Here is a 16,904-nt window from a genome sequence, read left to right as displayed (position 1 = left end):
GGTTCCACGACATTCGCTCCTGCAACAATCGCGGCAAGAAAGTAAATGGGGTCTAAAATCCAAATCCTTTCGTCTCTTCACATAGCTATAAAGGCGGCTTGTAGTATTCCTAATAAAGGTTAATCCCAGACAATCGTCTGGCCTTACCTGTGGCAAATCGTAGTCTTAAGTATTACATCCGAACCTTATCAATTACCAATAGTGTAGCGGTGCTCATGATACAACTTTTAATCCTAATCTGCTATTGAAAGATGTCAAAATAATGCAGCTTTATACTGCATTGCTTCAACCGACCATGCTGCAAAACTTCATCCTGATTTGGCAAGCCACGAAAGTCAAGTTTACAAGAACTTGGCATGTCCCCAAACATGCTCTGAATCAAGGTTTCCTCATTTAAATCTATTAGTATGACTGAAATATCAAAGATGATTTCAGAGTTGCTGAGACCAAGACTCACCTCTATATAATCTTTAGCATGTCCCCAATCACGTTGTGAGTCTAGGTTTCCTAGTCTCAAGTCTTCCTGCTGACCTAAGTGAATCTTCGCAACAGCTCTTGTGATTTTTCTGGTCACAAATGTTTCACCTATATAAAAAGAGGGTAACTGGTTATTTGTATACAAGTAGATCAATGACTTGTCTTTAAATTTCAAAATGATTGTTGGTTCTCTTCATTCAAATTCACTGAAAAGCCCCCCCCAAAAAAAAAAAAATTAAATTAAAAAAATATAGCAAACATTGTCTATTTTGATTTGGATGTATACATTTTAATTCCAGAAGGAATAAATGCAACATGATCTGATAACATAATCCAGCCTGGACAATCCCAAGAGTTGAGACGGACAACAAAATGCATTAGGACATGCATATTAACATAGTCTGCTCCAAAGCTTAAGGCTAGAACTCCCTAAGAAAAGAATTCCGGTTTAATCCAAAGGAAATCAAACGGCTCTCCTACTTTGCTTTCCCAACATGAAATTTTTATTACAGAAAGTATACACAGAAAATAAGTCATTCAGAGGAAGGCAGTCTTTTTCTTTATCTTAAGACAGATCATTAGTGTAATGACAATGTTCGCGACCTTAAAGTGATCATTTCACTTTCTGATTTTAAAAATCCTCAATTTGGTTCTTAAAAATGGGCTAAATATTAGGCTTATAGTGTAAAAATACCATCCAAAAAGTTTCAAAGTACCATATCTAGAGGAACAATTTTAAACCTTGGAGATGTAAACCAAAGTTTGAAAATAATTGGGGGTTGGTTTCAATGGCAATGTGTATACAGTAAATCTGAGCACTACAACACATTATAAACTCTAGATCAACACAGCATGACCTACACACAGTGTGTATTTGTATACACTGAATGTACAGTGCGTTTAATACTAGTGTATAGGAGATACACACAGCAGAAGGCAGTCAACACAGCCAACAGACTTTTTGAATTGGAGAAAACTGGTCATAAGCTGAACCCGTCTACCAGACGGTTCTCAAAATCAGGCTAATAAATTGCTTCTTGTATCTAAATTTGAGTTTTTTTTCCTATATTGTGGTCTCCTTCAAGATTTTTGAAGACAAATACAGGCATTCATTCACGTGTTTCATCTCAGTTTGAAAATATTTTAAATCAGCTGCTGAAAAAGTGAAAAAAATCCCTTTAAACTGGGAATATCTCAATGACCAGGGCGCGACAAACCCGCTTGCCCGGGGCAAGTGAAAATGACGTGCGGGCAAGCACCTCTCAAAGTCAATTGCCCGATCGGGCAAGTGGTTGTTGCGTCTTTTTTCTGTACTGTACCTCGTTTTTCCATAAATCATCCAAAATCCACACTCAAAATCATTAATAAGCCTTAAGAAATAGCGAGTAGCGCAGTTTCAAATTCCGAAATTGCGTTATTTTTTCTGTACCACGTATTTCCATACATGGTACCAGGTATGAAAAAAATCAACGCAATGGCCGGGAAACAGTTGAATGTAGTATAGGGGTCCATTATGACTACCACCATGTGCAATTTCTAATGCACATTTTCCCCCTTCCGATATCACAATTCTGTGATAAAATAATTAGAATTACACAGGAAATAAATCACAGTCTCGCATTGGTGAGTTGTCATGTCATTCGGCTTTGCTTTTCAAAACGGCCTATTAACATCCAAAATAACTTGCCGTATTTGTTAATTATGACTTAAAATTCATTTGTTTCCCTTTTTGAGGGGATGAGGTAAATATCAGACAATAAATCATCAAACAAAGCTCCATCTATTTTACAAAGCCGGCGGGAGGCTCACACACGTGTGCATACTAGCTAGCCAGTCTGAGCTCTGTCTCTCTGCCAGAGCTCTGGGGGACAATTCGCTCAGTAAAGGCCTCAATGATGGTGATTTTCTGTTTCAGACAGAGTTTACATTTCGGGTATATTATTCAAAACTTCCAATAAAGTTTGATGATTTCTTCATTGTCATGTATATTTAAGTTATTAATGAATACATTCTCACCAAATTTAGACTCCCCCATAGAGAAATGCAATTTTCGTAGAAGTCTGCGTTTTCAAAGAACTTCAGGAAAAGTTAGGGTATGTGGGCCTTTATTACATGGCCGAGTACAGGTTATTGTACTGGAATAGGCGAAGTAGAAATTAGATATTGAATTCATTTATATCAAAGTTCAACTCACACCCACACAAACACACACACACACACCCAAGATTCTAAGCATAGTGAAAAAAATTACTTAAAAATCATAAAATATTAAACAATGTTACTTAATAAGTGAACAGGTATTCCTCAAAATAGAAAAAAAAGTAGCATGTGAAAACATGTAGATAAAATTATTGACCGAATGGAACATCATAAAATGATGAAGAAAAGACTTGATGGTTTCCAACTAATTTTTTAAATCAAGGAAATATGGAAAATAAATGACCATTTCATGGATTTAAAGATGCAAAATGTGAAATTTTAGCCACTCCACTTTTGATGATAAAATATTTTTTCCGAGTCAATAAAGAGCTGAACATTTTTCACTGGCTTTCTTTATAGTTTCCAACTACGGTAAATGAAAGCAATTCTAAGGAAATATGTTACGCAGGTAGCCATTTCATGGATTTAAAGATGCAAAACATGAAACTTTAGCAACTTTTGTTGAAGGGTTTTTTAAAACCTTAAATACCCATAAAATATCGATTTTTTTTCTCCAAAATAAACGTAAAGACTCAGGCCTACGTTGCTGAAAATATCCTTTTCAATGTATGTTCTTTTATACTGGACATGATTCTCAATTGTTATTTTGTATACCTTGATAAAAATAAGAGTAGTGCCGTCATAATGAAAAAATTATTTGAAAATTGGGCAAGCAGTTTTTTCTACTGGGCAAGCAAATTTTTTCATCACTTGCCCAACAGGGCAAGTGACGAAAAAAATTTTTGTAGAGGCCTGTCAATGACATTCACATTAAATAAAAACTTGAGTTTGCATAAAAATGATTTGATTGCTGTAATAGGGATTAAAAAACCCTGGATAGGTCGGTCGGTCAGTCAGCTTTTTCCCCATGCATTGTAATGAATGATGTCCTATGTCCCATTCATCAGTAAACCCCCCCCAAAAAAAAATTTTATTAGCTTTTAATGGTCTTACACACCTCTCCTTGGGCTCTCATGGTTGAATAGGATACCATTGCAAGCAAACATGTTATAGGCTTCTCTGAAGTTTATCGTGATCCAGTACGCATACAGCTTGGCTGCACCTGAGAATATCAATAATAAATATATTATTAATCAACAAAGACAGAATAATGGCACTGATGCTCCAGTCACATTTCCCCTACGGCGGCCGTATGGCGAGTCGAAAACAGCCATTTCATTCTGGTACAAAAATGTTGTAACGGCTGTTCTGACTCGCAGTACGGCCGCCATAGGGGAAATGTGACTGCGCCACGCCCTTTAAAAAGGCCACAGTGGAATATCAATAAAAATCCCATTATTAACATGAACCATTATTGATATGTAAACAAAATATAATACAGTATTTCTTTTGGGGGGAAAAACAGTGGATTTTACAGGAATGTCTGCCCTAAATGTAAGTTGTTTTGACAGAAGCAGAGAACAAGGAAATAAGATAGATAGTACAGTGATTTTCGTGGGATGTAATTGCAATGTATTTGCAACGATATTCATCTATAAAGTAAGACTTAAATTTTGGGTTACACGTTGTTTTAAAAAATAAGGGCAAGGTATTGAGTTGAAAACAACCAACATGTGTAAGCCTATCAAAATACTTAGTAAAAGTTTTACCAAATCCAGGTACTGAATTCAATAATTGCAATGGGCTCCAATCATCAGTGACTAATGGTAATTAATCTTAAAAATCTCTTACAAATTCAGCATCAGGAGTATATTACAACATGAAATAATAGATACACACAAGAATGTTTCAATCACACCTTTGGTAACCCAAGTTAGAACCACAAACATCATGATTGGTTCTGTGTGAGGAAGTTTAAGCTAAAGTGGGAGTGAAAAAACGAAAGAAACTAAAACCAGAAATTTCAAAGGTTTTTGCGGTTAACGTCAGAACTGCAATGCGGTTTACATCTACTGCTCAACAATGCCAAGAATGCCCCATTTCCCTGAAAATGGTTGTTAAGTGTTTTCAATCACTTGGACTTCACTGAACCGCAATTGGGTTGTTTTGCTGTTTTTTGGCCAATAACACTTACAAAATAAAAGAGTGGGGAATTTTCAGAAATCCGAGTCAAATTTACAATATTCCTAGTCTGAAACCAATCACCACTTTGAAGTTATTTCCTCATTATTCATATCATCACTGGGGTGTTAAAACCTCATACATAAAGATTTTTTTTTTTAAATGAGTCAATTAATATGGCAATTGTGGCAGCGTCTAAGTTTCTGAAAACAAGTTTCCCAATTCCTGTAAAAAACTCTTCTTAGGCAAGACAAGGTTGCTACTTATACTATAATTCTAAATTGAAAATCCCCCCAAAAAATGAAAATCCATATTTTATTGTTCGAAATACAAATCTGAGAATAGAAATATTCCAAATTTCATTTTGCCAAATTGATTGTGGGTCAGACAGCCACTGTGCAGCGCCATACCGACGAGGCTCTATTGTTGAACTCTAAAACAAGGTAGCAGCAACTCCCATCTGTTTACGTCTTTTGGTATGATGAGGCTGAGTTTGAATTCCCGACCTTCTGGTTGTGAGACGGACGCTCTACCAATTGAGCCAACACACTGGTATGTAATCAATCTTATTCCGAGCTGTCCTTAAAATTTTAAATTTTGGTTGAGATAACCAGGTTGAAACAAATAAACAACATCAATTCATCATCATTATAAATAGAGTTATTTATTATTCACCATAAGGGGAACGGGGATAGAAGGGCGTGGTCTCCTTTTGGGGTATCTCTTGAACCTTGCCAAACATCTCACTGGTAGACGCCTGGTAGAACCTGACAGAGTCATCCAGACCACAGGTCCTGATGGCATCCAGGAGTCTCAATGTTCCAAGACCATCCACATCAGCAGAGTATTCACCCATTTCAAAGGATACCTGAAACAAACACCAAAGAAGTTGTCAACTTAACATCAGCATTGATTTTCCTTATCACGATGGTCTATACTTACACATGGTCTTAAAACAAATTGGTCTAACTCACTTGGTTTATACTGGCCACTGTGTCTAAAGCTATTTGGTCTGTTACAATTAAGAATAAATAATACATACCGTGTGAGTAAAAATAAAATTGACAACTCACAAATCCCAAATTTAAGACAAAAAGATGCCATGAACACATGATCATTATATAATGACTGGAAAGAGTATTTTCTCCCAAATAATTTGATACCATATTTAAGGGGTATGTGTTAATGCTTGAATGGTCAGGATTCAAGAGGTATTCTTTGCAGTGATGTATATTTCGATTTGTGCCAAAGGAAGGTATGAATGTAACAAATGATACTAAAAGTGTTCATTGAACAATTATAATGCACATTACTAAAAAGATGTTTTAATGCTCTTGTAGGATCATGACATCATTGACATCTGATTCATTCATTACAGTCATGCCTTATACCTTGGTCACATTTGCTCTACGGCGGCAGTGTGGCGAGTCAAAAACAGCCGTTTTGTTAATTTTAATTCAACCCACCTATATGTAGTTGGACAAAACAAATGTTAGAACGGCTGTATTAGACTCGCCGTACAGCCACTGTAGAGCAAATGTGACCAAGGTATAATCAGATGTCAATGATGTCATGATCCTACAAGAGCATTAAAACATCTTTTTAGTAATGTGCATTATAATTGTTCAATTTAGTATCATTTGTTACATTCATACCTTCCTCTGGCACAAATCAAAATTTGCATCACTGCAAAGAATAATTTCTGCTGGTCCAAGCGTTAACACATACCACATAAATATGTTTTCAAATTACTTGGGAGAAGATACTCTTTCCAGTCATGTATACATGTAATGATCATGCGTTCATTACATTTTTATTGCTGCTCCCATATGGCGTGACAAATCCAAAATTTATCATTCTAATAACATTTTTATTCTTTGATAGATTATAATGAAACCACAAATTTTTTATTACTTTTTTTACAATAAACTATTTGTCACGGTGAACTTCCCCTTTGATGGAAATCGGGAGTATCAGACTACTCACCCATGTTAAAGCCAGAGTAAAGCACAGAAAAAAATCAAATTATTAATACATTAATTACCCCCTGATTATCCATAATATAGCCACATGATGGTAGTCTCAATCTACCGGTAATTGGTCTATTTGATCTAACACCACTTGGTGTATATAGCAACTTGTTCTAAACCTCTGAAGTCTGATTCAGCAATCCAATTGGTTTTTTATAAAAACTTGGTGTTAGACCATGGGGGTATCAGATCAAATGGACATAATGACAATTTGACCGAAAGGTCATTAGAGGAAAAAACATGCAAATTTATACTTTACATGTATGCCATTGAGCGATGCTATATAATCATTAAATGCCATTTTTTTAAGTTCATGCTACTTTACTTATGAAGCATATAACCAACAAATGTCAAATCACCTTGTGAAGACAGAACACTGAAGTGGCATGCTGCCCTCTTCAGGCAATATGTGAAAAGGTAAAAAAAAATTGTAAAAAAGAAGAAATCTCTCATTATATTTGAAACTATATGTTGTCGCATTGCCATTCCAGAGTATGACTCCACACAGATGAATTTGTTTGTGTAATAATAATAATAATAGCCAATTTTTATAAAGCGCTTTTCCCAGAATGGCCCAAAGCGTGTTACAGCATATTATTACCCCGGTCACTGGATTCATTTCAATCAAGCACGAAAAGTGCACAATTTCCACTCCCTGGGGAGCATTCCTTGCATTCATCGCAGCCACATTATGGCGCTGGCAAAACCAAACATACAATATCTTTCGCATCCTACCGGGTACCCATTTAGAACCTGTGTTCCTGTCTAAATTCAGTGAATTCCATGCAAAATGCTGAAATTTTCAGTAGTGTTCTTCATAAATTGTCAAATAGAATTTTGAATTCTGACAATGAAAATTGATTGATTTGCATTAAAAAAAAAGAAATTTGAGATGGCAAAGTGATTATTTTCCGAGCAGAATCTTCTATTTTGTATGCATGTATGATTTCTCTCACTACGAATCAGATGACATTAAATGCAATATTGAGTTATGATAGAACTTCTACACATGAAAAAGAGAGAAACTGGTGATTTAGTTTTCAAGTTTTTTTGATGTAAAAAAAATCTTGCGTCTCATTGACCCTACAATGATATAAAATACAAAATTTTAGTAATATAGCACCATTTAGTTTAGTCATGATATTGGAAGGCACCCTTAATTCAACACTGCAAATCTCAGATTCACAACAAGGAAATTCACCAACCTTTACCCTGCAATTGAAACCCTTTTTGAGGATAATTTCTAAAGATGAGAGCATGATATTCCTCACCTTTCTCATTCTTTTTCATCATCTCTAAATTTCCTTCATACATATCAACCATGATTATCCATCATATCTGGATAAAAATGGTACAATTCTATAATCCAGGTAAGCCCAAGGCAACAAGTTTGGTCCCCACATCACCTGCCTTGCTGCCAAAGGAACTCCCCTGTCAAGGTTTTTTTTTTCTTCAAAAACTGCCTTGCCCTCCAGAGAGCTTGATGTGAGGGCTGCATATTTATCTTCACCAGGATGTTGCATTGGCTTTTAGGGAGTTGTAACCCTGGGCCAGTATTCAATTCAATCAAGTATTCATTGACTAGTGAATTACCTAATGTTTCACTTGGCTTAGCAAAATGTGTATGTTCATATTCAATTCACTTCTAAGTACATGTGTTTTACTTTATCAAGTCAACTTAAAATTACTTACTAATAAACCACTCTAGCATTATAAAACTTTACATGTAAGTCAAATAATGCGCAATGTATGTATCCAGTTGTGCGCAGCACGGCTGACTTCACATATCTACATTTTTGTCAACTGCACACAAACCAGACTTAAATGTATTGTTTAACTTTGTGAGCAGCCGATTTAAAAAATTTTTCAAACCAAGATGAAACATGTGTACAAGTGCGTGTATTAGAACTAATAATCCCTGAAAACAGCCATTATTGAGAATGAAAAGCTAAAACTACAAGGCAAACCCCGATTTTGTAAATAGACGTCTTATAGACGCCTAAATAGTACACATAAGTGTATGGGATGAAATTAAGATGGTGTTTCCGGTCACTTTATATTTCAATTTTTGAAGCACTAATAATTATTTTTGAACGCAAGTTTTTCTAGGCTTCATTTTTGTAACATATCACAGACACAGGTGACAAGTGTGACCTTCTAGCTCAGATTTTTTAAAAGTCAAACCAATGTTAACCAATCACTTTAAGCCAGGTGAGCGGCTGACTTAGATTTAAGCAAAATATCTAGCCAAAATATACAATTGAATACCAAAGATGGTTAAGTATTTTACTTCAGCAATTTGCTTTAATAATTCTGGCTAAAGGCCTTGTTACATTACAACCGAATCAGCTGCAAATCCATCCGAATACATGTATTCGGGTGGGTTCGGGAGTATTCTGCTCCCCCTCTGCGAATGCGAAAAAATTCAGAAAGGATTCAAGAACATTCAATTCCAACGAAACCACCCGAATTAGGCCGAATTCTGCTAGAATCGGTCCAAATTTATTCAGGAGAATTCGGTTCTGGTGTAATCCTGGCTTCAAGTATTGAATTGAATACTGGCCCTGGGGTTTTCTAAAGGACATGATACACTGCTATTTACCTTAACATGACTCTGTGCACCAAGGTTGTAGATCTCTGTGGGTCGGACTCTGCTCACAATCTTCACTAGACACGTACTGTCAGTCAGGTCACCGTAATGTAGTACCATGGCTAATAAGGAGAAAAATACCAGGTACATAGGTTAAAGTCTATTTTAAGTATTGCCTTGGTAAATCCCCACAATAATCCCTGTCTCTATTCAAATTCATTACAAGATGATAATTAAGAATCTGTATGCCCTAAAAGAGTTGTGATGTGGAGGATATGAAATATGAATGTTTTTATTGGATAAGGTTTGCATTTTGCAAGAAAAATTATCCAGTAAGAAACATTTTTAATTCATTTTGGTAGATTGCTCGAACAAATTCAACAAAACAATAAAAATATCTGTACAGTTTTTTTTTACTTTTTCATATAAAACAAATTCTGTACCAATCCTGTAATTGTTCTGATATCCAATCACTACACTTGTAAAATATATTCTCAAACAAAGAAACTCCTCTTGTGCTTCAATAATGATGTCAAAATGTACTTTATAAATTGTAAAAAAACAATTAGTATAAATAAAATATTACTTTAATATGTATGAATGGTCTGTGTTCAGCTTTACTTGCAGCTAAGTTATGAGCATAGACAATTATTGATCATTCCTAAATATTTGTTTAAAACCAAAATGTTTTAAATTTCACCAGAAGATCTAGAATTACAATAACCAGTTTGGATGAGTATTTTTGTCTTAACAAACTACTGACCAACACCAGCTAACCTTGAACTTCAATGAAAATAGCATACAAATATTTCTTAATCAATTTGCATTTTAGTGTTATAATTGGGTGGACAGTTGCCTTTAGGGGCAACAAAGCAGTGGAGATTATTTCTTGACAAAATAAGCCAGGTATAATCAAAGTTTTGTCCTTTTCAATTAGGAAATAATCCTCATTAATCCTTGACAAAAGGGATGTTTCTTCACACAATGCAAAAATGGAGTTACCTAAATTAGCCATTGATCATTCACTATACAAAAGACAAGCTATCAAAAGGATCAAAGGCCAAGCCAAGTAAGCCCCTAGAAGGTATTAGAGGCTTGACAGGACTTGTTTCATTTGAGGTCACTGATTCACAGATTTTCCTGAGCAACCATTGGGCGATTCCATATTCTTTTAATAGTGTACTGGCAGGTATTTCAAAGCTGATTTTACATTGGCACAGCACCAAACCTTCAGATATAAAGCTTATCCTGGGACAATCTCAGTAGGTGTTAATTATAAATGTGATTTTAACCATTTTTATTATATCACATTAATGGAACTTGGAAAGGCACGCTGAAACGTGCTTCCAACACCAGCACCAGAACCGACACCAAACTTCGAAGAAGCCATTGTCTTGCTTTAATATGAACTAGGCAGGATTCAACTACTGGCTATCATTTTGATGGGTACCTCGTACCTGGCAGTCACCCAGGAAGCTAACTCCTCACTATCCCTGATGACCCTTCCTACAAGGACAAGTTTCCCCCTTAAAGACCAATGTCCGTGATTTGATTGTTCATTACATGTATCCTCTTCTTGGCAGCTACTTCTTTTTCTTCGTCTAAAATAATCTTTGTTCTAGGGGATGGAAAGGGGTAATATACAGACTTTTCTTTGAGCAGTTGTCCTTGGGTTTTTTTTTTCCTTTATAGACAAGAGCTACCCTTTTTTTCAAATTAACTTTCTATTAGTTGCTGGAATGATATAATTCTGAAAAAAAAAAATGCTTTCACCTCAAGGAGATGATGTGGAAACAATGGTTGAAGTAATGAAAGACATTTTGTTCTCGTTTCAGTCTGTAAGCCATTGTTCTCAATGTTCTCAATGTTTTCACCTCTTGAAATCATCCTCAAAAGTAAAATAATCCAAAACACTTTTATAAAAAAAGCTGCTAACCTAACTTAACCCAACCTAACTCAATGCATGTTTCTTGAATTTGTTCCAACCTCTGATATATGGTTTAAAAGTATTGAAGTAAACTGATATTATGTACATGTATATGTTTGTATTAAGCAACATCTCTTTGGAAAGATGAGAGTCTTACATCTAATTTTTTGAACAGTCCTGGAATCTATTTCTCCAGGAGGCTAGATTGTAACAAACAGGAGCTGTCATAATGCCCTAACACAATTTCCCCAGAAAAGGTGCAGAAATCAACATATCTCCAAATCAAATCTTGAAATGTAAAATTCCTTCACCACAGAAGGTGCTGAGATACAACACAGATGATCTAAAAGGTGTCGGGATCTCGGACCCATTCCTGTAAGATCTAACACCTGTGTCCTATAACACAAAAGGTAGTGATTAATCACACGCTTGATTTTCACTATCAAAGGCCAAGTCCACCCCAGAACAAAGAGGAAAATCAATCTAGCATAATGCTGAAAATTTCATCAAAATCAGATGTACATGTAAAATAAGAAAGTTAAAACACTTTTAAAATTTCGCTTATTTTCCACAAAACAGTTATACGCACAACTCAGTGACATGCAAATGATATAGTTGATGATGTCCCTCACTATTTCTGTTTTTGTTTGAATTATACAATATTTCATTTCTTACAGATTTGACAGTAAGGACCAACCTTACAGAACCCTACAGTATTAAAATAATGCTAATTCTGCATGTTCAGGGAGGAATTTATCTTTGTTTCACTTGGCAATGAAAAAATTAGAATATTTCATATAATAAAATAGAAAAGAAATAGTGAGTGGATGATGTCATCAGTCTCCTCATTTCCATACCGACTAAGATGTGCATATAACTGTTTTTTCTAATTAAGCGAAACTCTAAAATACCATAACTTTCTTTTTTTTTTACATCTGATTTTGATGAAATTTTCAGTGTTCTGTTATGCTTGTCAGATTTTTCCCTTTTCATTCAAATCAACTTTTTGTTGAGGTGGACTACATTGCAGTCAATGAAATTAATAATAGAAAAATGTTCTATGATGATTGCTAAGCTTTGTGTTACAGGCCTCAGATCTTTACTTTCACTAAAAACACTGCAATGATTGATACTAACATCCAGCTTCATGAGTCTTTGGATCCTTGTAGAGATGTTCAATACGACCCGTGTTGAAAGTACTTGCCCTCCTAATGATTCCATGGACCTGAACAAATGAAAGATAAGGCAAATTATATTTTCTAAGACAACAAAAAAGGAACAATCATATGGCATCAAGTTATCATTCAAGTGTTGAGTGATTTAACTGGGAAATATTAACAAATTTTTAAAAGACTAATTGATTGTACCTGCATTCTATGGGGAGAGAGAGAATTTGGATTGGTTATCAACTTTTTGTGTGTTTTCTTCTAAAAAACCTACAAAGTTCTTGCATTTCCATTATTTGATGAAGTACACAGTTCAGGCTCCCATAACATGAAAACTTATTACATTAAGATTCACATTATGCCTTGTGTAACTTCCAATGATTTTTTTTTGCTTTTGAGTGATGTTTTCGAGGTACTTTTGATTTATGAAAGATTTACCAATGTCAATACTAATTTGACAAACTGAGGCCCCATAGGCATAGCTTTATCTTTTGCAGCATGTCTTTTTTCTTAGGAATCATGCAGTTGATATTATACAAAGCATCATCAAAATGCTTTTCTTTATTTCCTTATAACTGATATATATATATATATTACTGATGTATGAATATTACTCACTGTGTAGCCCTTCTCAATCAAGAATTCAGCCAGATAAGACCCATCCTGTAATAAAGTTAATTGAAAACAAAGAGAAATCACCATCAGCATTATTCAGATGCCAAAGCAATTAATAAAATAAGGCGCAATTATCCCTCCAATAAGAAAAATGTTAAATGCAAAATGGAATAAACAGGAGTGGAAAGAGTTTAACAGACAACAGTATTTTTTGCTGATAGTTTAAAAATTAGTAAATTTCAAGATTTCTTCAATAAAATTATAAGAGGATATTACCAGCTCACCACATACATGTAACACTTTGAAAGACATAAAGCTAGTTAACTTATTGATACATGCACATGTAAGGGTAAAACAAACATGAAAGGTACAAGTAAAAGCAATTTTATATTTTTTTCACTTTTTCACTATTTTTTCAATTGCATGTGAAAATACAATGTATGTACACATTCTTGCAAAAGAGAGATTGAGTTTTTAGGGGATGTCTCATCAAATACATGTACAATACAGAACCCAAATCTACACAAGATCAAATCATTTCTAACAGATTTCCCCAAGGTGGTGACCTCCATGTAAAATCATTTCTCCAAATCATTTCAATTTTGCCAGATACTGGTGACACAGTCATTACGTATACACCCTAATACTGCATGAAACCACAAAAAATAATGAATCCTAAATTATGACTCTGGAGAAAAAAAAATGATGCAGCATGGGGAAACCGCAGCTTGTAAAATATCACCATTTCAGAATTAATACAATTGTGGATACAGACAGTTTCGCATCATTTGCTAACTTCCTAAATTCAATGATTTATGGGAGGAAGAAATGGCCATGGATGTTGTTTAACTTGATTCGGCCATATTGATGATTTAAACTGATATTCATTGATGGCAAAGGGTCTATTTTTTAAGGTAATTGTTAGTCATGTGATACATCCTACCAATAATAATAAGAACTTTAAAAAATGAAGTGGAAAAACAAATGACTGCATGATTAGATTAATCACATACATGTATAAAATACACAAAAATACATCATAAATAAAAAATAAACAAAAGGAAATAAAATACAAATAACAACAATAGTGATAATAATAATTATAATAAAAATAATAATGATTCTGATAATATTAAACAAGGTAACAATAAATAAAAGATATTTGAAAACAAAATATTAGAAGTGTATGAAACCTTCAATCATTCATGTCAATCTACATGTATGAAATATACATATATGTAGGTTTAAATGGGCTGTGATCATCTTTGAAATCAGAAAGTTGCTGAACTACATATCCACTCACGCTTTTTAAAGCACGAAAAGCTACATGTAACAATATTCTGGTTCTAAACCAACATGTTACCCATGGTTGATGAAATAAAGCAAAATACATGTATAAAATGATCACAAGTATTGAGAAAATAAACACAAAGTCAACATACCATACATGTAGGCTGACATTTTAAAAAGCATTTTTTTCATTTTTTATTAAATTTTTTTTTTTTTTTTGGGGGTAGACCTACACTGTTATATACATGTTATTACATGTTTTCTTTTCATTTTTCCCCCAGGTTTCTTGGTGGTAAGATCTTTAATGATCCATAGCTTAACGAGGGACGTCGCTGAACGACAGATCCCCTGGACCTGACCTTTGGTATTTACATGTAGATTTTCATATGAAGCAAGATCGGTGAACTGCATATTGCGCACCTCAACTGCACATATTCGATAATCGAGCTCGGACGCAACAGATGTATACAAAAGAGTTATTGAAGTTAATTGCTTTTATCATAAGTACTTTAAGATATTGTATATTGTTGGCACAAATTTGCCATTGAAGTTCATGGTCACGGATGTCCTGTGGAAATATTGTGCCCTTTTAATTTTGTTCACCCATATGAACTGTAATATTAAATGTGCCTGATAGAAAAGTGGCTATGCTTTTATACAATATGAATCTATTGCATGTGCATTGCATCTCTAAAAGACTGCTCTGTAAAAATAGATTCCCATTTGGTCTAATAATAATAAAACCATTTTGTCTCTAACAATCCATGTATTCCCTTTCTAGCTAGGGGAAGTTCAACCTGACAACAAGTTTATAGTACAAATAACAGAAAAATTGTTTGAAATGTTGGCAAAGGTAAGTTTGAGGAAAATCCATCAAAGAAAAGAGAGATTAGAATTTTAACTATTTGATTTGTTACATCATACATGTATGCAAGCAACTTTCCTAATTACCATATGGTAAAAATCAATAATCTCATTTTCTCACAAAATTGAAAACAGATTTTTTTGTACCTTCAGTATAGTATATCAACAAATCATTTCACATCCGCTCCTAAGAAAAGAAAAAAAGTCATCACGAACCATTAAAAAAATTTATGTTTATGCGTAACATACTGTACATGTATGGGGTAGCTGCTCATACAGTATATGATGTCATAAATTAAAAACTCAAAATTCTAAAAACTTTCTTAATCTTTGATGGATTTTCCTTTAATATTCACAAAAAAAAATCCTATTTTTACAACAAACTTTTTGTCAGGGTGAAATTCTTCTTTAATTCATCTCACTTTGCACATATGTATTATACAGAATGTATTCGGATCTAAAAGCTATTTCAAGTAATATTAACATTGATACAATTATTATACGTACATGTAAATATGTAATTACATTCCTTCTACGTACATTTTTGTAGTCAGCCATTTTAACATTTTATGAAATTGCCACACAGTCAAATAATAATTTTGATTGAGTTCCAGTTTAGTTGGAACATCTGACAACATTTAGCCTACAGGCCAAATTTATAAAATGACAATCAATCGACTAAATATCAAAGGGATTGATGACTAACAACAGCAATTAGACAAACTGAAATGGAATCAGAACAGAACAAAAACTAACATTTTTAGCACTGATGAAAGATTGGTAAGAACTGATCAATGAAATCTACATCCTAATGAGAGCACAAAAACATCTGAGACTTGGATACCGTTCTCACTACATGTACCTTCCTAAAACTAGTTTACTGGAAACTACATGTAGTCTTGTGGAAACTAGTTTAACGTGTAGTTAGAACGGTCAAAGCGATCTTCTAAACCGGTTCAGAAAACCACCTCGCGATATAGTTTTCAGGATCATGTTGCCTCGTTAAACTGGTTTCAGCGTGAGGACACAACCCTTCTTCTGGGAGTGATCTTTGCACATTTTGAGCGTGCTACTCCACACGACAGGTGTAGAATGCCTACGCTGCAGTTTCGAATTTCGTGCGAAACATGTCACCCCACTGAGATCGTTTCCATAGCAACAAGATCGCTTTGCATGAAGTGATTTTGGAAACCACTTTCGTGTGATCAAGTGAGAACTCTAGCAAAGCGATCTTCCAAACTGGTTTCCTGAATCGGTTTCCAGTAAACTAGTTTTTTAATAGAAAGTCTAATGAGAACGGCCTCTAATACTGCTTTCACACCAAGGTACGGTTGCAGGGACCGATGAAATCATGGTGTATTTCATTGTACTCAGCGACCGATTGTTTTGGTTAAAAACGATCGGTCGCTGAGTCTGACCTACATGTATGTAAGAGGTACTTCAGCGACCGATCATAAACTATGCAAGCTTGATGTGAAAGCACATCTCAGCGACCGATCGAAATGCAATAACCCCCCATACATGCCCATACGCTATCTCTACTTCCGCTTCCGGCTAGGTCAATTTTACAGGGACCGATCGCTCTGGGCCTGACCAAATTTTGACGGCGGTGTGAAAGCATGTCCAATCCATCGCATGGTATGGTTTCTGCGGCCGTACCTTGGTGTGAAAGTGGTATTAAATAATGGTGTAGATTGAATTGAAACTGTGTACTGTACATCTAC

The 16,904-nt window shown here is 34.7% G+C and overlaps 1 protein-coding gene across 1 annotated transcript in view; it reads right to left on the bottom strand.

Moving 5' to 3' along the window:
* The window catches only part of LOC121407515 (GDP-mannose 4,6 dehydratase-like), a 58,553-nt gene that overhangs the window by 28,307 nt on the left and 13,342 nt on the right, over window positions 1–16,904 (bottom strand). Inside the window, exons 2-7 of the mRNA XM_041598643.1 lie at window positions 13,030–13,074; window positions 12,383–12,470; window positions 9,331–9,440; window positions 5,374–5,566; window positions 3,635–3,739; window positions 458–585 (exon numbers count right to left, since the gene is read on the bottom strand). Coding sequence (XP_041454577.1) covers window positions 458–585; window positions 3,635–3,739; window positions 5,374–5,566; window positions 9,331–9,440; window positions 12,383–12,470; window positions 13,030–13,074 — 669 coding nt within the window. The remainder of the gene's footprint in view (window positions 1–457; window positions 586–3,634; window positions 3,740–5,373; window positions 5,567–9,330; window positions 9,441–12,382; window positions 12,471–13,029; window positions 13,075–16,904) is intronic.

This window comes from Lytechinus variegatus, chromosome 2, assembly GCF_018143015.1.
Source record: "Lytechinus variegatus isolate NC3 chromosome 2, Lvar_3.0, whole genome shotgun sequence".
NCBI classification, from domain to species: domain Eukaryota; kingdom Metazoa; phylum Echinodermata; class Echinoidea; order Temnopleuroida; family Toxopneustidae; genus Lytechinus; species Lytechinus variegatus.
Note: the sequence above shows the minus strand (reverse complement) of the source record. Positions and strands in the feature narration are given on the sequence as shown.